Below are 21231 nucleotides of genomic sequence, written 5' to 3' on the forward strand. Positions count from 1 at the left end.
CATCTGTTCACACAAGCTTTTTAACATTTGATGTACCTTTTTTTCCAAAATACTTTATTTTATTACTATAAAACAACACGACAGCAACAGCTTTATATTGATAAAACGACAGGAGACAAAATAACTTTTCACTAACATTTTGTGGAACTGAGATCATAGAAAACGTAATCATGTGTGTGCTGGAGGTTTGTATGATCAAGGTATAATTAGCTTTGTTGTCATAATGTGGTTAAGGATTAAAAACATGTTTTATACATTAAAAACATGCTCAAATCAGTGTGGGGAATAAAACAACATAACAAATCACTCAATGCAGGTCTTTACCCAGTACAGTATCATTATGTAGGGTTTCAAATTCATAAATAGCAAATAATTCTTTCTTTGACAAACAACAAAACCAAACCAAACAAAAACAAGTAGGTAAATTTGAAGCATACACCTACACAGTGTGTGTATAATGTAGCTGCAATATTTATGTGGGTTATTTTCTTTTTCATTTTTTAAAATTGAAGTTGTGAGTTTTGACAGTTAAAATACATTATTAAGTCAATCAGGAATAAATACAGATGCATATAATTCCACTTAGCCAAATTAACAGTACACACACAAAATCACAGCAGGTGTCCCTATTACATGGCCATGTAATAGGGACATCCATGAGTGAGTCTATTTTATTCAATATATAAATAACAAAATATAGCAAAAGTTTCCCTCTCCAGTAGATAAAAATATGGTTCTGCAAAAACACAATGTGAGCATTTTTTTTTTTTTTCTCTTTGGAGGGAATTTTGTTTTCATAATTTTGTATAAATTCATAGAAGTAAACAGGCCATTCAAACGCACTGCTAGTTAGACAAAAGGCGGTATGAAGAAACTGTTAAGCAGCACAGAGTTTCATGTATTATTTCTCTGCTTCAATGATTCATGGCTGCCCGCGCTGTTCAGCTTTTATCGAGGTGCTTCCCCTTTAAGAGAGCCATGGCAGCTCTCAAGTCGAGGCAGACATTTTTCAATGCAAGATTTTTTTCTTGCATAAATTATGTTCATGACGTAGTGCAAAAGGCCAATTTTGTGGCAATTTTCTCGGACTTTACAGCTGAAATAGGATGTTGTGAGACACCTGGAGGATTTCCGATCATCTGAACTGTTGCAGAAAGGCCGTCGTCATTAAATATTAAGAGAGAGGAGATCCTAACATTGCAACCCTCCTTATCAATGCAAATACCTCTTTTGTGTGCAGTCACAGCGCCTGTCTGGGAGCTGAGATGAATTTTTAATTATGTGTGACTGAAACAAACTGTGACAAGGACCTTTATAAGAGCCGGGGATTACAGCAAATAAGCTGCATTTACGCGGTAAGTTGAATATAATATCCGGACTCTGTTCGAGCCTGCTCTTCGCGCATAGCGGCGAAATGGCGAGAGGAAATGAGTTTTGGTTAATATGCAATGTTCGTAATTAGCATAATTTATATATTTATGATAAAGAGAGGGAAATACATAATATTCGGTCTCTAGGCACGGGTCGAGATGATTTCTGTCGCCTGCGCTTGGTGGTTAGTGGTGGTCTCCAAAAGTGGCCGACGCGGCGAGACTTTTATTGGCCGGGATGGGGGTGGGGAGCCCATCAACACCCGCCGAAGTTTTGACAGATCCTCATTTCTAACGGGGGCATTGCAGCAGGAAAGTCATCATCTTGAATCTGTTTTTGATCCGAGATGAATTTGGAACCACTTTATGTCCACGATTAGCGTGTTTCACCCGGTTTTCTGCAGCTGAAGTGTGCAACACAGTATGGCCTGTTTATAGGCCCCTCCAAATAGTCTGGTCCTGCAATGACAGAAATAGCCATGAATAAAAAAACAGTCCTCTGCATGTGGGTCTGGGTCTGTAACCGGCATTTGCCCCCTCAAGTGCGGATAGTAGGGGTTTACAGGGGTCACAGAGACGAAACTTTCTGCATTTCTGTGCCTGAAGTGTCTGCAAAAGATATTAAGAAAGATCAGATAGAAAATTGAGGCTAAATCTGGAGTAGTTTTTTTGTTTGATTTGTGTGTGTTTGCTCAGAATGCCAGGAAGACAGTGACTGTGGTGGTGGTGCAGCGAGCCATGAACTCCCAGGACCTCCCTGCCAAAGATGCCCCGCTTACTGTCAATGAGCAGGTAACACTCACCTGTGTGAACAGTGACAGGCCCTGTCTTCCCGCTGTAGCCACACAGAGCTTAGCTGAACCCTTATGACTTATGTTGTCTTCAAGTTCTTTGCTGCTGTTTGCTCCTGTCACCCTCCATGTGCCAGCATATCATATCATAACGGAAGGATTAACTTCCACACAGCAGTTCATTGAGATCAGGAACCACTTTTGTGTTTTATCGCCTAATAATTCCTGCTGCTCTGTGCTTGTGAGTTACCAGTCTTTAAACTGCCATGCTTAACAATTACTTGTGGTTTTTCTCTCTCTAGTAACAATCTGTGTACATAGACATAGTCAGCAAACAAAAGCAATGCTCCTCACCGAGGGGATCTTGAAGAGAGCATTGCTTGAGCTGCTTGTTGGCTGATGCTCTTATCATTGTTTTGTTGTACTCATGCTCTTTTCATTTTCATTTTTGGTATTGTTTTTTTTGTTTGTTTATTTTGTTTTGAGTCATTGTGTCCTAATATGTGCTTGGCTTCTCTGTTCTCCTTAGCCATTCACTGTCTGACTGCAGAAGTCTTTTTTCAGCCATTTAAATCCTGCACTTTGAAATTCCCTGCCAAAGACAACCAGGTATGCATCCTCCTCTCTCTTCCTGCATTGTCTCTCTGCACTTTGTCCTCCAGCCCAGGTTGTCTTGCTGCCCCTCCTCTAGGTCTTTCATGATTGCATACCATAAGCCAAATCTGACTCACTACATGTAGTTAGACGGCAAATTGACGAGGGGGGTAAATAAATATAGGCTTTTTTCTTGTGACCCTTCAGGTGCTAGATGAAGTGAGATTATTATCATATTTATTAATGATAAAATTTAACTTGAAGCTTGAACAAAAGAGGTGCAATAGAGTAGGCAGCTCGCTCTACATGTCATCTCTGCTTTTAATCCCGATCACTGTGCAGGTCATTGTGATGTCCGGCCATGAGACTATTCGTGTGCTTGAGGTAGAGGTAGACGCGTCTCTGCCATCATCAGCAACTGATGGGAAGTCTGAAGGCAAAGCTGAGGAGGGGGTGGCTCCGGAGGCAGAGCAAACTGAGGGCGGCAGCACCCAGGACAGCCCCACTGCGCCCCAGAGCGCAGGAGGAATAGGTAAATCAAGGTTTTGCTAGATGACGAAGGGTAGCTGATGGCTTTTTATTATTCATATGCACATGACACAGTTGTACTGAAATGCCAATGACAGCTGTGAAAATCACTTCAAATGTCAGCAAGAACCAACACTGGCTGTGCCTCTGCAGTGCTGGGCGAGCAGCAGGTGGTGTCTGTAGAGGCCCCGGCCCCCGCTGTCCAAACGCTGACCCCTGCTGTTCCCATCAGTGTGTCCATGCCGCATCCACAGGCCACCATGCCCATCACTGTACAAGGCTGTCCACAGGTATGACTACAAGTTACACACTGAGTGCACTTTCCATATTCATCTTTTCTCATCAGAGGAAGGATATTGTAGACAGGAGGAGGAAACAATGGTCATTGGCACACTGGCCTTGAAAGTGCAATGTGAAATGTCAAGTGATGAGGGCAAAAAAGCCTCATTAGCATTTCGCCCTCTTCACATATAACTTGTCCAATATTCATGTGTCAGAAGGATTAATGAGACGATTGTCACCTGCAGGTGACTGCAGGTGATTTACTAAAGTCGCTGACTGAGGCAGTTGCCTCCAGTACATTGTGAATGTGAAAAATGGAACAAATTTGATCCCAAACACCTGAACATGTAGCCTGAGGCTGTAGAAACAATTGGAGAAAATTCAAACCAATACACACCACTGCAACAACAAAAAATAAAACATCAAATATAAAAAAAAAACAAACAAACAAAAGGAATCCCAGTAGCACAGCAGAGGAAGATGGATCAGTTGAGTTCAAGGGCAATAAAAAATGTATTAAGACCACTGTTTGGTAAAATTGCCCCTGTAAAACACCAGAGTGACAGTAAAAACAGATAAAGGAGGAATAAGTACCTTCTGAGAAAAAAATGAACTCATCCCAGTCACAAATACTGATGGAGAGCTGATCTTTTACTGCACGACATCAGGTGCTGACCCAGGAAAGCCTGGCCACGTTGATGACTGGCATGATGGCCCAGACGGGGTCGCTGGGTCAGCCCCTGCTCATCCCTCTGAACATGGCGGGCTCCATTGGTGGCCAAGGCAGTCTGGCTGTTCTCACCCTCCCCACCACCAATGTAGCTACTCTTCCTGGGCTGGCAGCAGCTCACACGGCCGGAAACCTCCTCAAGCTGCCTTTCGCCGGCCTCCAAGGTACAAACTGTCTGTGCATGTGTTCCAGCCAGTTGGCCTCTCTCATCCAGATTGTGTTATTTTAATTTTAATTTTGGCTACCTCACAGCTGACACCTGACTTTAAAGGTGCCATAAAATCACAACACACACACACATACCATCTCCTCTTGACGTCTCACTCATTGACAGTATTTGAGATGCAGCGCGGCTCTAGGGATGGCTAGGGTTGGTCAGTCCACCACTTTGTTCCTCACTGAAATATCTCAACTTTTATTGGGTGAATTACCATGAAATTTTGTACAGATGTTCATGTTCCACAGAGGATGAATCCTAATGACTTTGGTGATTACCTAGCCTTTATTATTGTCTCCAGCACGTTGACATTTGTGGTTTTAAGTGAAATACCTAAACCACTATTGAAAATGTCATGAAATTTGATACAAACATTTATGTCCACCTCATGGATGAATCGTAATAGCTTTGTTGATCCCTTCACTTTTCATTTTGCACATACCTACAGAATATTGACATTCCCATCAGCTTAAGCTATTCTTTGTGTTTAGTACTAATTAGCATATGTTAGCATGCCAACATGCTAACCTTGCATGGTGAACATAGTAAACATAATGTTTATGTTACCACGACGTTAGAAGAGGCCTGTAAGGACTTGGGTACAGCCTCACAGAGCTGCTAGCGTGGCTATAAACTCTCAGTGTTGTCATAATATTTTCAGTCAGTTTTCTCACATTAAACTCATGTAAAAATCATCTCAGGGTTCTAACAGATTGCACACCCTTGAATTCTCCTTCAGCTGCGACAGTCTTGAACTCAGTCCAGCCCCAGCTGCAGACGAATGCACAGACAATGTTCCAGCCTCAAGCAGCCTCCATGCAGCCAGTCCAGACTGCTGTGCAGCAGGTGACGTCTCAGCCGACACAGGTGACTCAGGCTACTGCAGCTCAGGTGGCGGCAGCCCAGGCTACCACGGCCACAACCACCGTCTCTCAGTCCAACATATCTGTGGCAGCACTGCAGACTGCAGGACTCTCCCTCAATCCCGCTATTGTAAGAGCACCACTGTGTAGTCACCTCTCTGCTGTTAACATCTGGCTTATGAGTCATGTAATTTTTTTTTTCCTGTGCTCAATGGACAATGGTGTGATTTTCTGCCCAGATCAATGCTGCTTCGTTGGGAGCACAGCCCCAGTTCCTCAGTTCCCTCGCCTCCACTCCCATCATCACCAGTGCCATGTCCAACATGGCTGGCATCACCAACCAGATCATCACAAATGCCCAGGGACAGGTGGGTGCTAAATAATACTTCTATTCTATTCTATTCGATTCTATTCTATTTGTGTGTTTAGATTTGACCCTTGCACTCTCTACTTTGGACTTCAGCTGAAGGGAAGATGTCTTACATATGAGGATCAGTTTGAAAAAATGTCCTTTGTAGCATTGTGTCATTAGTCAAAAAAACTAGACTGATTGACTTTGACAAGAAGACATAACAGTTTTCATAACAAAATGTGAATGGTATAAGAACAAGTAATTTACAATTTGCTCCCCTTACATAATGCCATTTTTATTTTTGCAGATTTTCATATTGATGTGTTTTGATTGATAATCAAGCCCTTTCCAAGAACAATCAAATGTTTTCGTATTGTGTTTCTGTTTCTGGGAATAAAGGCTTCAGCCTCCAGTTAACATCAATCAGCAGCGCTATTTCAAGTCAGTGGAGCATAAGACAATTTCTGTGAAACTGATTTGTCCTCTCAAACATTTCCATTATTCAGTCTTTCCATTATTGCAGCTCATTGCGGTGAGTAGTGCAGCGTTTAATCTTGAAAGACATGATTTTTACTCCAAGTGAACTGCTAATAGGACATTCTTATTTCCCAGAAGCTAACACACTGCCATGAGAGGATATTGAATGTCCTGACAGTGAAAACTATCACAGAGGGTCCAGTTTCAATTATTTATTCAAACAATATTTACAGGTTATAGGAACCCTCCCACTGTTGGTGAACCCAGCCTCTTTAGCTGGAGGGGCCGCAACTCCCACCCTCCCCCTGCAGGGTCTCCAGGTCCAGACTGTCACCCCGCAGCTGCTTCTCAACACCCAGGGCCAGATCATTGCCACTGTAGGAAATGGACCTGCCACAGTTGTGACTTCTGCTGCAGTGCTGCCCAAAGCCGCCGCTCCTCCAACGCTTACCAAGCCTAATACACAGGTAGACACAAAAATCTGTCTGGATTTGTTTTGAGGTCAGAAAGGACCATTACATCTATTATGACAGGTTACATCTAAGTATATGATTTATTTGTTCCCTCCCAGGCTTCTGTAACTACTGTCACCCAGTCACCAGTTGTAATCGCCCCGCAGCCATCTGTTCTGAAGACCGCCACCTCGCTCTCCTCCACAGTACCCATCACCTGTGGAGACATAGCAAAAGTGGGCCAGCTTGTGAACAGTATGTACACCTGCTTCTCCCATCCAAACATAGATCCGCTTTATGGTAGGTAGATATTTTTAACCGGACTCTTCACAACTGTAGAACCCCAGCAGGTAGTCAGCAGTGAGGAAGGCATTAATCTGGAGGAAATTCGAGAGTTTGCCAAGAATTTCAAGATCCGCCGGCTGTCCTTGGGGCTCACGCAGACACAAGTAGGGCAGGCCCTGACTGCGACTGAGGGTCCGGCTTACAGCCAGTCTGCCATTTGCAGGTAACTGACTCCCCTGTTCATGTTGCCATCAGTGACAGGGCGTGCACAGTGCATTTGATTTGTGTATACGTCGACCACATTTGCATGCACACAAATTACAATTCCAATGCTGTCACAACATGAATGTAGTCATGGCACCCATGTTAACACCTGCTCATCTGCTGATATTATCTTACTGCAGTCATGCTCAGTGGAGTGAGTGGAACACAGTGTCATAAAAAAAAAAAACATGATTAAATCAATGTTAATGCATTTAGGTAACTTAATGACACTTTCATTGCTTTAGCTACTTTAATAAGGAAGTCTTTGAGTGTAGATTTGAAGGATTTCTGAGTAACGCTTCATATTTATTATTCCTTAAATCAAAAATGATTTTACATGAGTTGTTTCACATGTTGGGAAATACGTTTATTTAATTTTTGGCAGAGAGTCAGATGAAAAGATTGGTACCACTCTCACGTCTGCCCATTAAATATGCATCTATAGCCAGCGGCCATTTGGCATAGCTTAGCATCAAGACTGGAGACAGGGGTTAAACAGCTAGTCTGGCTCTGTGCAAAGGTAACTAAATCTGTGTATCAGCACCAATAGTTTTTGTCTGGACTAAACAAATAAGACATAATGTGGTAATAAGTGAACTTTGAAGGTGCTGATAGGTTGATTTTGTTTCTTTTATTCAGAGCCCAAGCCAGCTGTTTCCCCATGTTTCCAGTCTTTATGTCTTTTATTTAGTCCTTATTAAGTTACGCTAACCAACTACTGGCTGTAGCTTCATATTTAAAGAGCCATATTGATCCTCTCATCTAATCTCAGCAAGAAAAGCAAACATATTTCCTAAAATGTCAAACTAGTTCTTTAATCCATCAATGTGATTTGGTAATCTAACATCAACAGCCAATAACACTTTCAATGCTTAGGCTAGATTCTAAGGAGAAAGAAAGACGTCTGTGAGTATAGATGTTAAGACTTCTCCAAATGGTTCACGGTCTGAAAGTGACATTTTAATATGAACAGCAATGGAGTCATTATTATATAGAGGTCAGTAAGTCAAATAATGAGATATTTTTCAATAGGCTGGTTAAAACTTGAACTGGTACGCAAAATATATAATTTACTTGCCTGCAGATCTATGTCATATTGAGACACAGTGCATGTAGTGTGCACTCATGAAAAACTTCAGACTGAACTTTGTTTTGTACTGCAGGTTTGAAAAGCTGGATATCACACCTAAGAGTGCTCAGAAGCTAAAGCCGGTGTTGGAGAAGTGGCTGGCTGAAGCCGAGCACTGGAACCAGAAAGGCCAGCAGAATCTGATGGAGTTTGTTGGCGGCGAACCTTCGAAAAAACGCAAGCGGCGCACTAGTTTCACACCGCAGGCAATAGAGGTTCTTAACTCCTACTTTGAGAAGAATGCACTGCCGACAGGTCAAGAGATTACTGAAATTGCAAGAGAGCTAAACTATGACCGAGAGGTTGTGCGGGTATGGTTCTGCAACCGGAGACAGACGCTGAAAAACACAAGCAAGATTAACGTCTTCCAGGTTCAGTAGTGACCTCATTCTGGGAACGTTTGCCACTGATCTTTTTTTTTTTTTCTGTTGGGAAGCTGAACATTTAATACAATAACACAGATGTAAATAGTGTTGTAAATATGATTTAACCTCTGTAAAAGGTTGAAAGAATATGAGCTTTTTGAGAAAATGAAGGAAATAACATGAGTGAAATTTTTTTGAAAGAATACTTAAAACGAGTTATTATTGTGTTTTAAAGCTGTATATATGTACACTACTTCTGTGGTGGGTACTAAGTCAAACTGCATGGTCCTCATATCATATACAGTGATAATAACATCATATTTAAAAACATTTGATGACTTTTTATACAAGTGGTTTTATAGGCTACCCCTCTGAGCTATTTTAAATGAGTGAGCATTGACTAACATTGAGTTTAATCACATTCATGCCACTTTGGCTTACTTTGTAGTCACATAATATTTGTACTGCATGAGCAGCTCTGCAAACATAAACTCTGACAGGCATAATTAAGACTGTAGGGGATAAGTGGGCAATGACCTATCACCTTGTTTTCATCAAAAGCTGTTGTCTTAAGAATACCAAAAATCACCCTGCCCTCTATGGTCTCCTGACTCAGCAGCAAGTGTTTCAGGACAATCATCATTTTGTCGTTTGATTGATAATCATTTAGACATATTTAATTTATCATTTTCTTTCTTGTTTGGCTTTGATAATTTTATTCAGCAATATGAAGTGTGTCACACTGTTGGGTGTTCTTAGAGAGGGTCATTTCTGATGTTCCACAGACAATGAGTTCTTATTAAAATAAAGCAGTAGTTCAGGCTGTTGCCCATGATGCCAACTTATTTTAGTTTTTTATAAAGTTTGTTTCATTTGTGAGTTACTGATAAGTGAGTTACTGCAAATGCACATGCTGTATCTGTGGGTGAATTCACAACAGTCTGTCCTCTTCTCACGCTTTCCGTTTAATGTTTTTATAATACTCTGAGAGTATTTTGTCTTTCTCTGTTCACTGTTGTGACTTTTCCCTTAATGGCTTGACACTGCTGCTGTGACATTTTTCCTGTCAAGTTAAAGAATATTGCAAAATAGGACCTTAATTGGCCCATTATAAAGTCAATTTGAAATAATCTCACAATGCCTGAAACATTAGTGCCAGATTTTTTTTTTTTTAGATACACTAAACCGAATATCAATCAAACTGATTAACTGAATTTCAAAAAAAGTAATTAACTGTTTAGCCAAGAAATGAGGTTTTTGAGGTTTAATGTGTTTTGAATTTCGGTCTGAATGAATTAGAGGAGTGTTTGCATGTGAAACATGGAGTTATTATATTTAGGAAAAATACTGTTACAGTTTTCTTTGTCTTTGCCAATTCTTCAAGAATTCTTTGCACTTTACTGACAGCTGAGAAAGTTAAAGTGTTACAAATGCTATAAGTACAGTGCAAGGTTTCAGTTGTGTTTGCAAAAGAATTTAATTTCTTCATTTTTAAGTCTTTGAACAGCAAGAAGCTTTGATTTCCAAAATGTAGCAGTACTGGCAAAATTGCAATAATCAACTTGACAAGCAACATCTATCATTGAGATTAATGTACTTTTTATGCAGATAAAATGTAAAATACTGCAGATTAAATATAAATGCTAATATGCATTAATCACATCTGTAAATGATTTTATTTGACTTTGTGAATGATATGTTGAATGGTGCATTTTATGTTCCACCTCATAATTTACCTTTTGAATAACAGTAGTCTTACATTGCAGTGGACATACAGTATGCCTAAACATAAAAATAATTAATATTACAAAGGTCTTTCTTTAACATTTGTTTTACTGTCAATATGGGAAGACAATATATATAATATTGTTTATTATACTAAGCTATCAATAAAGAAAAGAAAAGAATAGCTAAATCATAATAATAAGATATCAACTATTAGTTTTTTGACTTTGCAAAGCACACAAAAAGTTCAGGTCTTAGTGAGACAAGGGAAACACAAAAGTTTGATGCTTTTTGTCATTTTCTGTCAGATAAATAAAACCTCTCTTTATTAATCACTCATTATTGTTGTTTATTGATATGCTTTCTGTCTTTGCATTGGCTGTAGTTGATAATAACCACTGGCCTCCACAACAAATAGAGACTGAAAAATGTGTTCTTTATACAAGTAAAATATCTCCTGCAGTCATGGCTGGATTAACCTTCTGTCAACTTCCTTTTGACCCCCTCAGTACATGACACTTTTTATTATTTCCCCAAACAGTGAAAAACAACATATTAACACAATGGAACAGTATCCAACAGTCAACAGGTAAAAACCCCAAATGTTGATGATGCTCATGAAAAAAATACAAAGGGAAAACTGGCAACTCAACCTCATGTGTTACTGGCTATGAGCGGTGGGCGGTGGTAATGAGCCCCAAAGGCCATTGCTAGGACTGCAAAATTAACAACACGAAGAAGAAGACGAACCGGAAATTACGGCAGCTCCTTTTCCTGACGGAACTAGATAAACAAACAAAAGCAAGACATTATATTACATATATTTAGGAAGCAGAGATCATTTTAATGCATTTTCATTTGTAGATATGTCTTTTCAGGAATAATTCCCCCTCATGAATCCCCAATAGCGGAGGCTTAGAAGGACTAGCATTGTCTGGCTAAGTTCGCTGGCAGGCTACGTCGCTAGCTAAGTGTTTAGCTCGACATGTTTATTTTAGTGCTGAGACGAAGGAGCGCGACATGATGGCACGAAACAGTCGCGGTGTCAGCAAGTAGCTACACGTATCTCACTTGAAGGTAAGCTTTGCATGTTTAATTGGAGTATCTAACCAAATAAAAACGAGCAAAGTCTAAATATATCGTAGCTTACCACAAGTTGTTTTGATCTGCAGCGGTGCACGGTTGCATAAAACGTGTGCAGAGTACCGTTAACTTACCGTTAACCTCTGAAGCTCTGCATTGCTCAGAATAATAACTTAGTTACTTAGCTACTAACAGTTGCACTTGCTCTTCATTTGCATTTTTCCATCTTATTTTCCTTGATTAAACGTTTAGATGTCGCCATATTTTCACGGGGTTTAGAGTTGGGGCCAAACTTGATGATAATAAACTTCTTATGTCACTTTCTCCACTAAAGATCTGAAGCCTGTGGGACACAGGTATAACACCTGGATTAAGTTTTAACCAGAACTGCAGTCCGTAAGATCTCCACATTGCCACCACCATGGCGTGGGCTCTGAAGTTACCTCTCACGGATGAAGTGATCGAGTCCGGACTGGTCCAGGACTTTGATGCCAGTCTCTCGGGCATTGGCCAGGAGCTTGGTGCTGGGGCATACAGCATGAGGTACAGTATGACTTTTGAACGGGTTGAATAATCTGTTTTAAGTGCAGGGCTACTGTTCTTACCTGAACACGCCATCTGATTTGTGACTCAATAGTGTGTGCGCCATATGTTCTCTATTTGTAATATTTGGGGACGTAATTATTGATAAAAACAGTGGCAGTAAAAGTGCTGTCAAAGCGATGCCTCCCTCATTTCTCACTTTCTACAGTTAGTGAAACTATGTTACCTGCTTAAGCTTAAATGTTGGCAGTGTGTGTTTTCACTCATCCCTGAGCTTTTACCAGTCTGATGATGTTAGAGTGGCAACAATTCCTGTAATCAAATAGTTGATGAACAGACAATTAATTGGCAGCTACAGTATTTTCAGACAAAAATGTCAAAAACATTCACAGATGGCTTAAATCTGATTTATTTATTTATTTATTTTACTTTTTCTATCTTAATAGTATAGTGAACTGAATGTGTGCATTTGATGACATTACCTTGGTCTATGGAAAGCTGTTATGGGCATTTTTTCTTAATTCATAGACAAATCGGTTAGACTAATCAATTATTTGGAAAAATGCATAATAAAAATAGTAGTCGTAAAAATAATGGTTAGGTGTAGCCTTGGATTTATGACTGTTGATCTTACTTTGTTATTTGTTTCTCATGTTTGTTATATTCAAACGGGTGTATTCTAAATCCCCTCTCAAACATGTTTTTGTCTGAGCTCTTTATTGTGTAACAGGTCAGGGATATTTACTGTGGGTATTTTATTTTTCTCCGTGCAGATCAGCTTTATTAACATGCAGTGTTTCACATTGTCTCTCATCAAGGCTTTGTGTCTGCACCAGTTTGCAGCTTGAACAGTGAAATCTCTTCACGCTTTGAATTTGTAAATGAATATGTTAAGTCCTGTATTGAATAGATAGCAGAAAGGCAGATTAATAAGCGCATACAGATGAATTGCAAAGCAGTACAGTGCTTGGTGACAATCAGGTGAAGAATACTCTCTGATGAAATGTGACTGGAGAATTAGACTTTTCCTATAGATGATGCAGCAAAGTCCTGAATCACTGGTTGTAAATATCTGCACACAGTTATGCGGTGTGTAATTGTTGAGGTCTTATTCAGGAGTTCCAGATAGATATGTATGATCTTTCTGCTCAGTTTTTCATGATGGAAATTATGTGAAATGCATTTAGGTTTAGCTGACTCAAGTGCTTGGCTCTGCTGGGGAAAGCTCACTCTATTTTGTGTCCTTTTCTGGCTGGTTAAGTGCTCTGTTATATGATTCTGTACAAGCTTCAAAGTGCCTGCTTGTTCCCATGAAATTCTTTTGTTGAGAGGAGCAATGAGATACTGATTGGATACCTGGGTATTTAGTGATGTTGCCCAAATTACCACCATTATAATTAATGAACTGCAAAGCTGCCAAACACAATAACCCACCATTCAGCCTCAAGTGTTTTCTGGCGATGGTAGGCAGTGTTTCACTCTCCATAAGATTTAACAATATTTTTATCATGAGGTTTAAAATAATAAGTTCCAACAATTCACTATCAATATTTATTGTCTGCAGACTTGTTTTATGAAAAGGCAACAATGAAGTGTGGTGATCAGACGTTGGCAGCTTACTGACCGCTTTGTTCTTTTTGTCTCTGTTCTCCAGTGATGTACTTGCCCTCCCCATCTTCAAGCAGGAGGAGCCCAACCTGCCTCCAGACACTGACGACAAGATCCTTCCCTTCCAGTATGTTCTGTGTGCAGCTACCTCGCCAGCCGTTAAACTGCATGATGAAACACTCACCTACCTCAACCAAGGTCTGGATCCCGGCCACAGTCTACTCTTCTGCTTTGTGTAAATTTATTGAGATCCAAGAACATTGAGTCAAAAGCCACTGAAATTCAGTTCCCACATTTTATTACCTGGATGACTGTAAATCTTCTGATAGTTAGTATTAGATGTGGAGAGAAACAATCAGTATGGAAATATATTTCAGTATCTGCTGCAAGGGTATGTTTTGAGAAACTAGCACCAAGATAGTGACACATTCTTTTCCACCTCTTTAGTCATTGTTATCTCACAGTGTATTTGGTTTTATTGTGATTAGCTTGACTGCAAATGTTGCAAAAAGACACCAAACACCAAACATCCACAGTTGATTGTGGATGTTTGGTGTCAGCCAAACAGCCTGGTGGGAACCAAGAGCCATTTATTTACAATGTGCACTTGTTGTTACAGGGCAGTCCTATGAAATTAGAATGCTTGACAATCGGAAAATTGGGGAACTTCCGGAAATCACTGGCAAAATGGTGAAGGTAAGATTCTGACGTGCCGTTTCACACGAACATAACCATACATTCGCACAGGTCAGTGTCTGTCAGGTGAAACCATTATAAAAGTGCCTGAATAGAATTTACATGACCCTTGAATCCTTTGTAAAAACAGAATTTCTCTGAATTTCAGAGCATTATTCGTGTGGTGTTTCACGACCGACGACTTCAGTACACAGAGCACCAGCAGCTGGAAGGCTGGCGCTGGAACAGGCCCGGGGATCGCATCCTCGACCTGGGTGAGCACTGAACGAAACGTGACCGTTCTACTTTAAGGTTCCAGATGTTCTGGTTCTTCTTCTGTGTGTGGAAAGAATGTTGCTGTGCTGTGCAGCCTTGTATGTATATTAACCAACCAAGTAATTTTAGATAAAATCAGTTCAGTACATTGACTGTTAAAGTGACCTTCAAGCACAAGATGACAGTGGTGATATTTTGGAGATGGTTTGCATTAAAACTCTTTTGATAACAGCCTGTTTTGCATTGATCCATTGCAGATATCCCCATGTCAGTCGGCATAATCGACCCCAGGGCTAACCCTACTCAGCTAAACACTGTGGAGTTCCTTTGGGACCCATCAAAAAGAACCTCAGTTTTTATCCAGGTAGCATGATGAACAACACTGTTGTTTTCCTGAATTACTTTCATTCATTAAAAGCAATGGCAGTAATCTCAGGCAATTTACAGCATTTTTGCATTATGGTGCTAAGCTTGTTAACATTCAGTGTACTCATCTATTCTGTTGGCAAAATGTCAAGTAAATTGAATGTTATTCTGCAGGCAGTAATTACTAATACAACAATTTAGCAAAGATATATTCATCTATTGATTCAACAGACCTAGGTGTTATTTTATGTCATCATTCCCGTATAGATTTCACTTTTATTTCCTTTGTCTTTTTTTAGGTTCACTGCATCAGCACAGAATTCACCATGCGCAAGCACGGAGGAGAAAAGGGCGTGCCTTTCCGCATCCAGATTGACACGTTTAAAGAGAATGAGAATGGAGAGTACACAGAACATCTCCACTCCGCCTCCTGCCAGGTCAAGGTCTTCAAGGTGAGGGGACTGACAAACATTTGTTTGTTTTGGTCTATACCAGTGTCGTTCATGGCCACCACCGTAATGACTCCCTCATGACCTGTTTCAGCCCAAAGGTGCAGACAGAAAGCAGAAGACGGACAGGGAGAAGATGGAGAAGAGGGCGCCACAGGAAAAGGAAAAGTACCAGCCATCCTATGAAACCACAATCCTGACAGAGGTTAGTATATTAATTGAAAAAGGGGGAAATTATGATATGATAAAAAGAGGGGTCATCAAGCAGAAACGTTAAAACAGTGAAGTGAGGAACATATTCTTATTTCCAGAAATGGGAAAATTGGGATAAGAATAAAAAACAGTTAAGTGATGGGCAGTTAAAATGTTGACACCCATTCCAACTAGAGCTGCAATGTCAATTAATTATCAATTTTGTTTTCCAAAATTATTATTTAGTCTGTGAAATGTCAAAAAAAAAGTAAAATATGCTTTTCATACATTCCCAGAGCCCACAGTGATGTCTTCATATTCCTTATTTTGTCTGACCAACAGCCCAAAACCAAAGATTTTCACTTTACTCTGATATAATAAAGAGAAAAGCAACAAATCCTCACTAAGAAGAAGCTGCAGAGAAACTGATGATGACTCCATTATCACGCAGACAGACTAAACTGCGTCGATAAATGTTTATAACTGACTGCAGCACAAATGTATTTCTGAGGTGATGTAGACACCAAAGTGTTGATCTTTTGCAGTGCTCTCCCTGGCCTGAGGCTACATACCTCAACAACTCTCCATCTCCCGGCTTCAATAGCACACACAACAGCTTCCCAGTTGCAGAGGGGTAAGAGAGTTCTACCAGTGCTTCATAATTGATGCTGCCTGAATGTCATTTACCATAAAACATGTTGCCTGTGTTTGGTTAATGAGGAGCACATGTGATGTTTAGATTCTTCTTAATGTAGACGACATTTGAGAATTCATCTTGGATTCCGACATGGTTACATTTTCATTTTCTTTTTTTAGAAATGGATCACCAAACCACCAGCCGGAGCCTGTTGTTCAGGTACTAGATGTAAGTACAAGTGTCTTTTCACTTTTCAGATTCATATTGAACCGCTGCATAGTAATATTCACATCTGCCTGCCAGTAGATTCACCTGCACAGTTTGAAAACAAATAAAAAAATAAAAGAAAAAATTACAAGTTCAGCTCCCAGTGAAGACACTGAAACTCTTTTCTGTGCATTACAGGGAAGAAGCCAATGATTCAATGCCTCTTTTACTTAACCTTTTAACCTGATGTCACAATCTTTAATTCTGCACGCGCTGTATATTTAGGCAGCGGTCAGGCTGATATGTTATGCTCAGTCACATACACCCACTGAGAAATGAAGGGAGGGGAGAGTAACTGAAGAAGAATTAATAAAGATGAGTAAACCTCAGTGCAAATTAAATTGTTGCATAATTTTTACCCACTAATAATTTAACTCGAGGTTAAATAGATTAAAAAGGTTAAATAGGTAATCTCAGGCTAATTTATGTTGAGAGCACAATTACTGTGCAGATTTCACTTTCTGTCTTTAAAACAGACTTTTGGATATAGTTAGTTTTTTGCCTAATTGCAAAAGGCTGACTTTGAAAGATCCCTACATTTTGAAACAAAATAATGCAGCTTTCATGAAATCTGACATCATCTTTTTAATTTTTTTTGTCTTTACGTTTTCTTTTTTTTTTTTTTTAAATTAAGACAAATATGATGGAGTAGCTGTAAAAAGCAAACAGTAATCTGACACATGACTTTTGTGAGCTAACTCTTATGTGGTCTTTGAGATTGTTGCAGTTGTGTGTCTTGACTCACGTTCTCTCTTGTTGTTTTTTTTCCTTCTCAGAATTTGTTACCCACAGCAACCCCACAGGATGCACAGCAATGGCTTCACAGAAACCGCTTCTCACCCTTCTGTCGGCTCTTCACCAACTTCTCAGGTAAAGCAGCCCCTGGATACAGAAACAGATTATACAAATAACAACAACTTCTTTTAGCGTAGTGTCACCTCCAGCTGCCGCTGATGCCAAGAAGATCTGGAAGAAACATGTTGTATTTTAGTGGGTGCAGGGTGAAAAAAGTCTTAGCTTACCAAAAGTATCCTTCATCAAGGCAAAAAAAGATTGCCAGCACCTTGGACTGTAGCTGGCCTTGTATAGTGACCTCACTAAGGACACTATACAAGGACCAAGTGCTACACTTGCAAACTGTTGAATAACCCAAAACCAAATTATTGGTGTGTAATCTAGGTTCACAGGTAGAGGGAGGGGTTTTCCGCTCTTAAGCAGGGTCTTGTTTCTGTGTACCAGGGGCAGACCTGTTGAAGCTGACCAGGGAGGACGTCATTCAGATCTGTGGGCCAGCAGACGGTATACGACTCTTCAATGCACTGAAGGGACGGTGGGTCTTCTTTATGTAATCCTGCCTGAAAACATATAATTCATACTATATATATATATATATATATATGTGTATGTGTATATATATATATATATATATATATATATATATATATATATATATATATATATATATATATATATATATATATATATATAATATGAAGGAAAGAACGGCTTCATACATTGATGGACGTTTTGTTATTTTCTCTGCGTGGATGCTGCTTTTACAGCGTGGTACGTCCGAGGCTGACCATCTACGTTTGCCAGGAGTCTCAGCAGGCACGGGAACAGCAACTGAAACACGAAAACGGAGATGCTGCCGCCAACACTTTCTTTGGTGAGTCCATGTTTGTGGCTCATGTTCATGTTTGTTTTAGAAGAGTGTATAAAGTAATATTTGAATTACAGCGCGCTGATAAGGCAGAGAGCCACAGGCTTGACAGTTGAACAGCCAGGAGGCCTTGTTAGACATGTCACAGTGTCAGTGTGGCGTAATAACAGCTATAAAACTGGTAATACTATTTTTAAAGTTTTGGCACCATACTTGGTGATTTGCAGCCATAGCTGTAGCGGTTACTGTATTCCACGTCTCAGTCATCACTTGGCAAAAGAACCATGTTGCCAGTACTGGATCTATTTCTGCTGACATTTAAAGGAATAGTTTTGACATTTGGAGAAATACACTTATCTGCTGTCTTGCTAGGAGTTTATAAGAAGATCAGACCCATTCTCATGTCCGTGTGGTAAAACCTGGAGTCCTGTCATCACCCTGAGCTGGTCAGGGATGAAGTCACTGCACTTGGCGTAGATGTAGCCCCGCAATAAACCTGTAAAACCACAAGTTGCTGTTTTTTTGTCTTTACTAACTTTTGTTAATTAGTGAGCTTTAGGAGGTGCTGCTAGGTGGATTTTGTTACCTTCTGATGCAGCCACGCTAGCCTTTCCCCCTGTTTCCAGTCTTCATGTTAAGCTAGCCGGCAGCTGGGTGTAGCTTCATATTCACTGTACAGACATGACAGTGGTATCAGTATCATCTAATTATCAAGAAGAAAGTGAATAAACATATTTCCCAAATGTTGAACTACTTCTTGTAAGTTCAAGTGTGTCTTAAGGCACCGCTCTTTTTGTTCTGCTGTGGCAGTGGCTGCTGCTCATGCCTTCCAACCCTGCTCCCAAAGTTATGTCAGACAAGCTCCTGTTGGTGTAGCTTTAAGTAAAATGAATCACTTGTTATGTACAAGAGGACTCTGGCTTGTGTTGTATTTTTGTACAAAGTATATTTTAATACTAAATACAGCCATCATGTTTACAATATTTAAAATTTCCCTGAAAACTATAGTGTAATCATGACGCATACAATAAGTACAGATTTTACCGTGACAGAAAAAGGAATAGTTTTTGATCGAGACTGCCTTTCTGTCTGGATGCAGTATATCACGCCATCTACCTGGAGGAGCTCACAGCCGCTGAACTGACAGAGAAGATCGCTCAGCTCTTCAACATCTCACCCAGACAGATAAACCAGATCTTTAAACAGGGTCCCACTGGCATCCATGTGCTTGTCAGTGATGAGGTAAGATCATGGTTGTTTTTTCCTATAATCCCCTGCTCTCTGCTTCTAAGGCTACACTTTCAAATCACAGATGAGACCATGAGAAACTGGTTGTCATTACACGTGTTAGTAAACAGCTTTCGCTCGTTTCCCTCTCACGTTAACGTGCACTCTCTTTTTAACAGATGATTCAGAACTTCCAGGATGAAGTTTGTTTTGTTTTGGACACAATGAAAGGTACATGAGCGTGACAGTAATAACAGATGATGATTTATTTGTTTCTATATATAACATAGAACCTTGATTTATCATTGCAAGTTTATTTTTAAAAACCTTCCTCTGCTATGTTTTCTTCTCCTTTTCCTTCCAGATGACACGAATGATGGCTACCACATCATCTTGAAGTGAATACTGGGCAGGAGAATAGTGTAGCCTTCCTTTCGACCCGATCCAGTCAGCCCCTCTGAAGCTTCACGCTCCTCGATGTTCTTGGAATATGTGGCGATGGCCCAAAAAACCTTAATGCTGCAAGGAGGAACATTCGACTGAAGCCCTCTGGCCCCTCTCCTCAATATACCTTATTGTCTTACTTTTAAGGGAATGACTCTGTTACCGCAGTGAAGTAACATTCTCCTTCTCACCCTGCCATTGCCTCCTGTAAAGGGTTGCGTTTTCCTCTGTCGCTTGTGTCTCATGAAATGGGTTAGTGGAACTACAGCTGCCATCACCGTTTATTTGTTTGCTGAACATCTGGTGTGCCAAAACCCTGTGCTTCAGAATCAACAGTTTGTTGTCTCTTAAAAAAACAACAACAACAAAAAAAACAGCATCTAAAAAAGAAAAAAAAATAGAGACAGTTACAGTGACAGTACTTGACTTTCAGTCTGCAATGCAGCATGATTTCTTGTCTTCATGCTAGGTTGCCTCACAGGATCCACTTATGCCAGTCTGCAGGAGACGTGGTATATCTAACACACAGTGTTAGATATACCACACACACAGTCTCATCAGATAACCACAAGAGGCATTGAAATCAGCAATCAGGACATTAAGGGAAATTGTTGGAATCCAGCTGTGCTTGTGTAATTCCTTTGAAAGATAAGAATCTCAGTCTTTCATTGGTTTGTACTGTTACTTTGAGAGGAAAAAAAAGTCTTTTCAGGCTCCCAAACACTGTTAGGTTGTCATAGTGTGGAGAACGTACTGGCCCACGTGGTTGTTACTTATGAATCTTGAAAGATGATGAAACACTGTTTTTATTAGTGATCACACCAGCAAAGTGTCTCCGGCCCATGTGCTTCCTATCCCTATCTGCTTATTAAGCAAAATCTTTGCGGCCATTTCCCAACATTATTTTTTTAAGTAGATCATTGCTTTAAGATGCTTTCATGTTGAATCATGCATTAAGTCATGCATAAGTTGGAGGGGGTTTTTTTTAAATACTTTTTTTTTTTTTTTTTTACTTACTTACGTCTCTTCATTGTTGATTTTGGATGTAACCACTTCCAAATACTAATACATTTAATGGGTTGTTGGACACACCAGAGCTGCATGTGAAAAGATATGGTTAGTTTATGTTCAGTTCATTGTACTGCTTACATGGAAATTAATAGCTTGACATTTTAGATAACCATCTTTGCCTGCATCTCATCAGCATTATTAAAATACTTACCCATGTATCAGTCGCCATCTGTCTCTCCTTGTAATCTTTGCAAAAATAAAAATGTTTTTTTTAATTTTTTATTTTAAATGCTATATCCTAAATGTTTCTAACTCTCACAGAAAGTGTTAAAAGGTGAATTTATTTTATTAATAATATTTAACACA

General features: G+C 39.9%; 2 protein-coding genes across 3 annotated transcripts; both read left to right on the top strand.

The window, feature by feature from the left end:
* The first annotated feature begins 1213 nt into the window (after positions 1–1213).
* On the top strand, positions 1214–10763 carry pou6f1 (POU class 6 homeobox 1). The gene is given in 13 exon segments (XM_071477196.1): positions 1214–1355; positions 2067–2162; positions 2691–2729; positions 2731–2770; positions 3098–3287; positions 3437–3573; positions 4234–4459; positions 5252–5505; positions 5615–5743; positions 6438–6671; positions 6776–6911; positions 6996–7164; positions 8369–10763. Coding segments are annotated over 12 exon segments (1926 nt in total). The 5' UTR covers positions 1214–1355; positions 2067–2136; the 3' UTR covers positions 8715–10763.
* A 396-nt stretch (positions 10764–11159) lies between these two features.
* On the top strand, positions 11160–21081 carry tfcp2 (transcription factor CP2). 2 transcript variants are annotated; one of them, XM_071477200.1, is made up of 16 exons: positions 11160–11501; positions 11842–12050; positions 13705–13856; positions 14278–14354; positions 14503–14608; positions 14867–14973; positions 15275–15427; positions 15519–15629; positions 16162–16250; positions 16433–16481; positions 17297–17390; positions 17760–17850; positions 18083–18189; positions 19283–19425; positions 19590–19641; positions 19775–21081. In XM_071477200.1, the coding sequence occupies exons 2-16, from the start codon at positions 11929–11931 to the stop codon at positions 19810–19812; spliced, it is 1491 nt and encodes a 496-aa protein (XP_071333301.1). In that variant the 5' UTR covers positions 11160–11501; positions 11842–11928; the 3' UTR covers positions 19813–21081. The 2 variants fall into 2 exon arrangements, with proteins under 2 accessions (XP_071333301.1, XP_071333302.1); XM_071477201.1 differs by lacking the exons at positions 19283–19425; positions 19590–19641; positions 19775–21081 and adding an exon at positions 18556–18704 and having other exon boundaries at positions 11361–11501.
* Positions 21082–21231: the final 150 nt, after the last annotated feature.

This window comes from Trachinotus anak, unplaced genomic scaffold, assembly GCF_046630095.1.
Source record: "Trachinotus anak isolate AG129_WGS33_773 ecotype Australia unplaced genomic scaffold, CSIRO_AGI_Tana_v1 ptg000004l, whole genome shotgun sequence".
Classification (NCBI taxonomy): domain Eukaryota; kingdom Metazoa; phylum Chordata; class Actinopteri; order Carangiformes; family Carangidae; genus Trachinotus; species Trachinotus anak.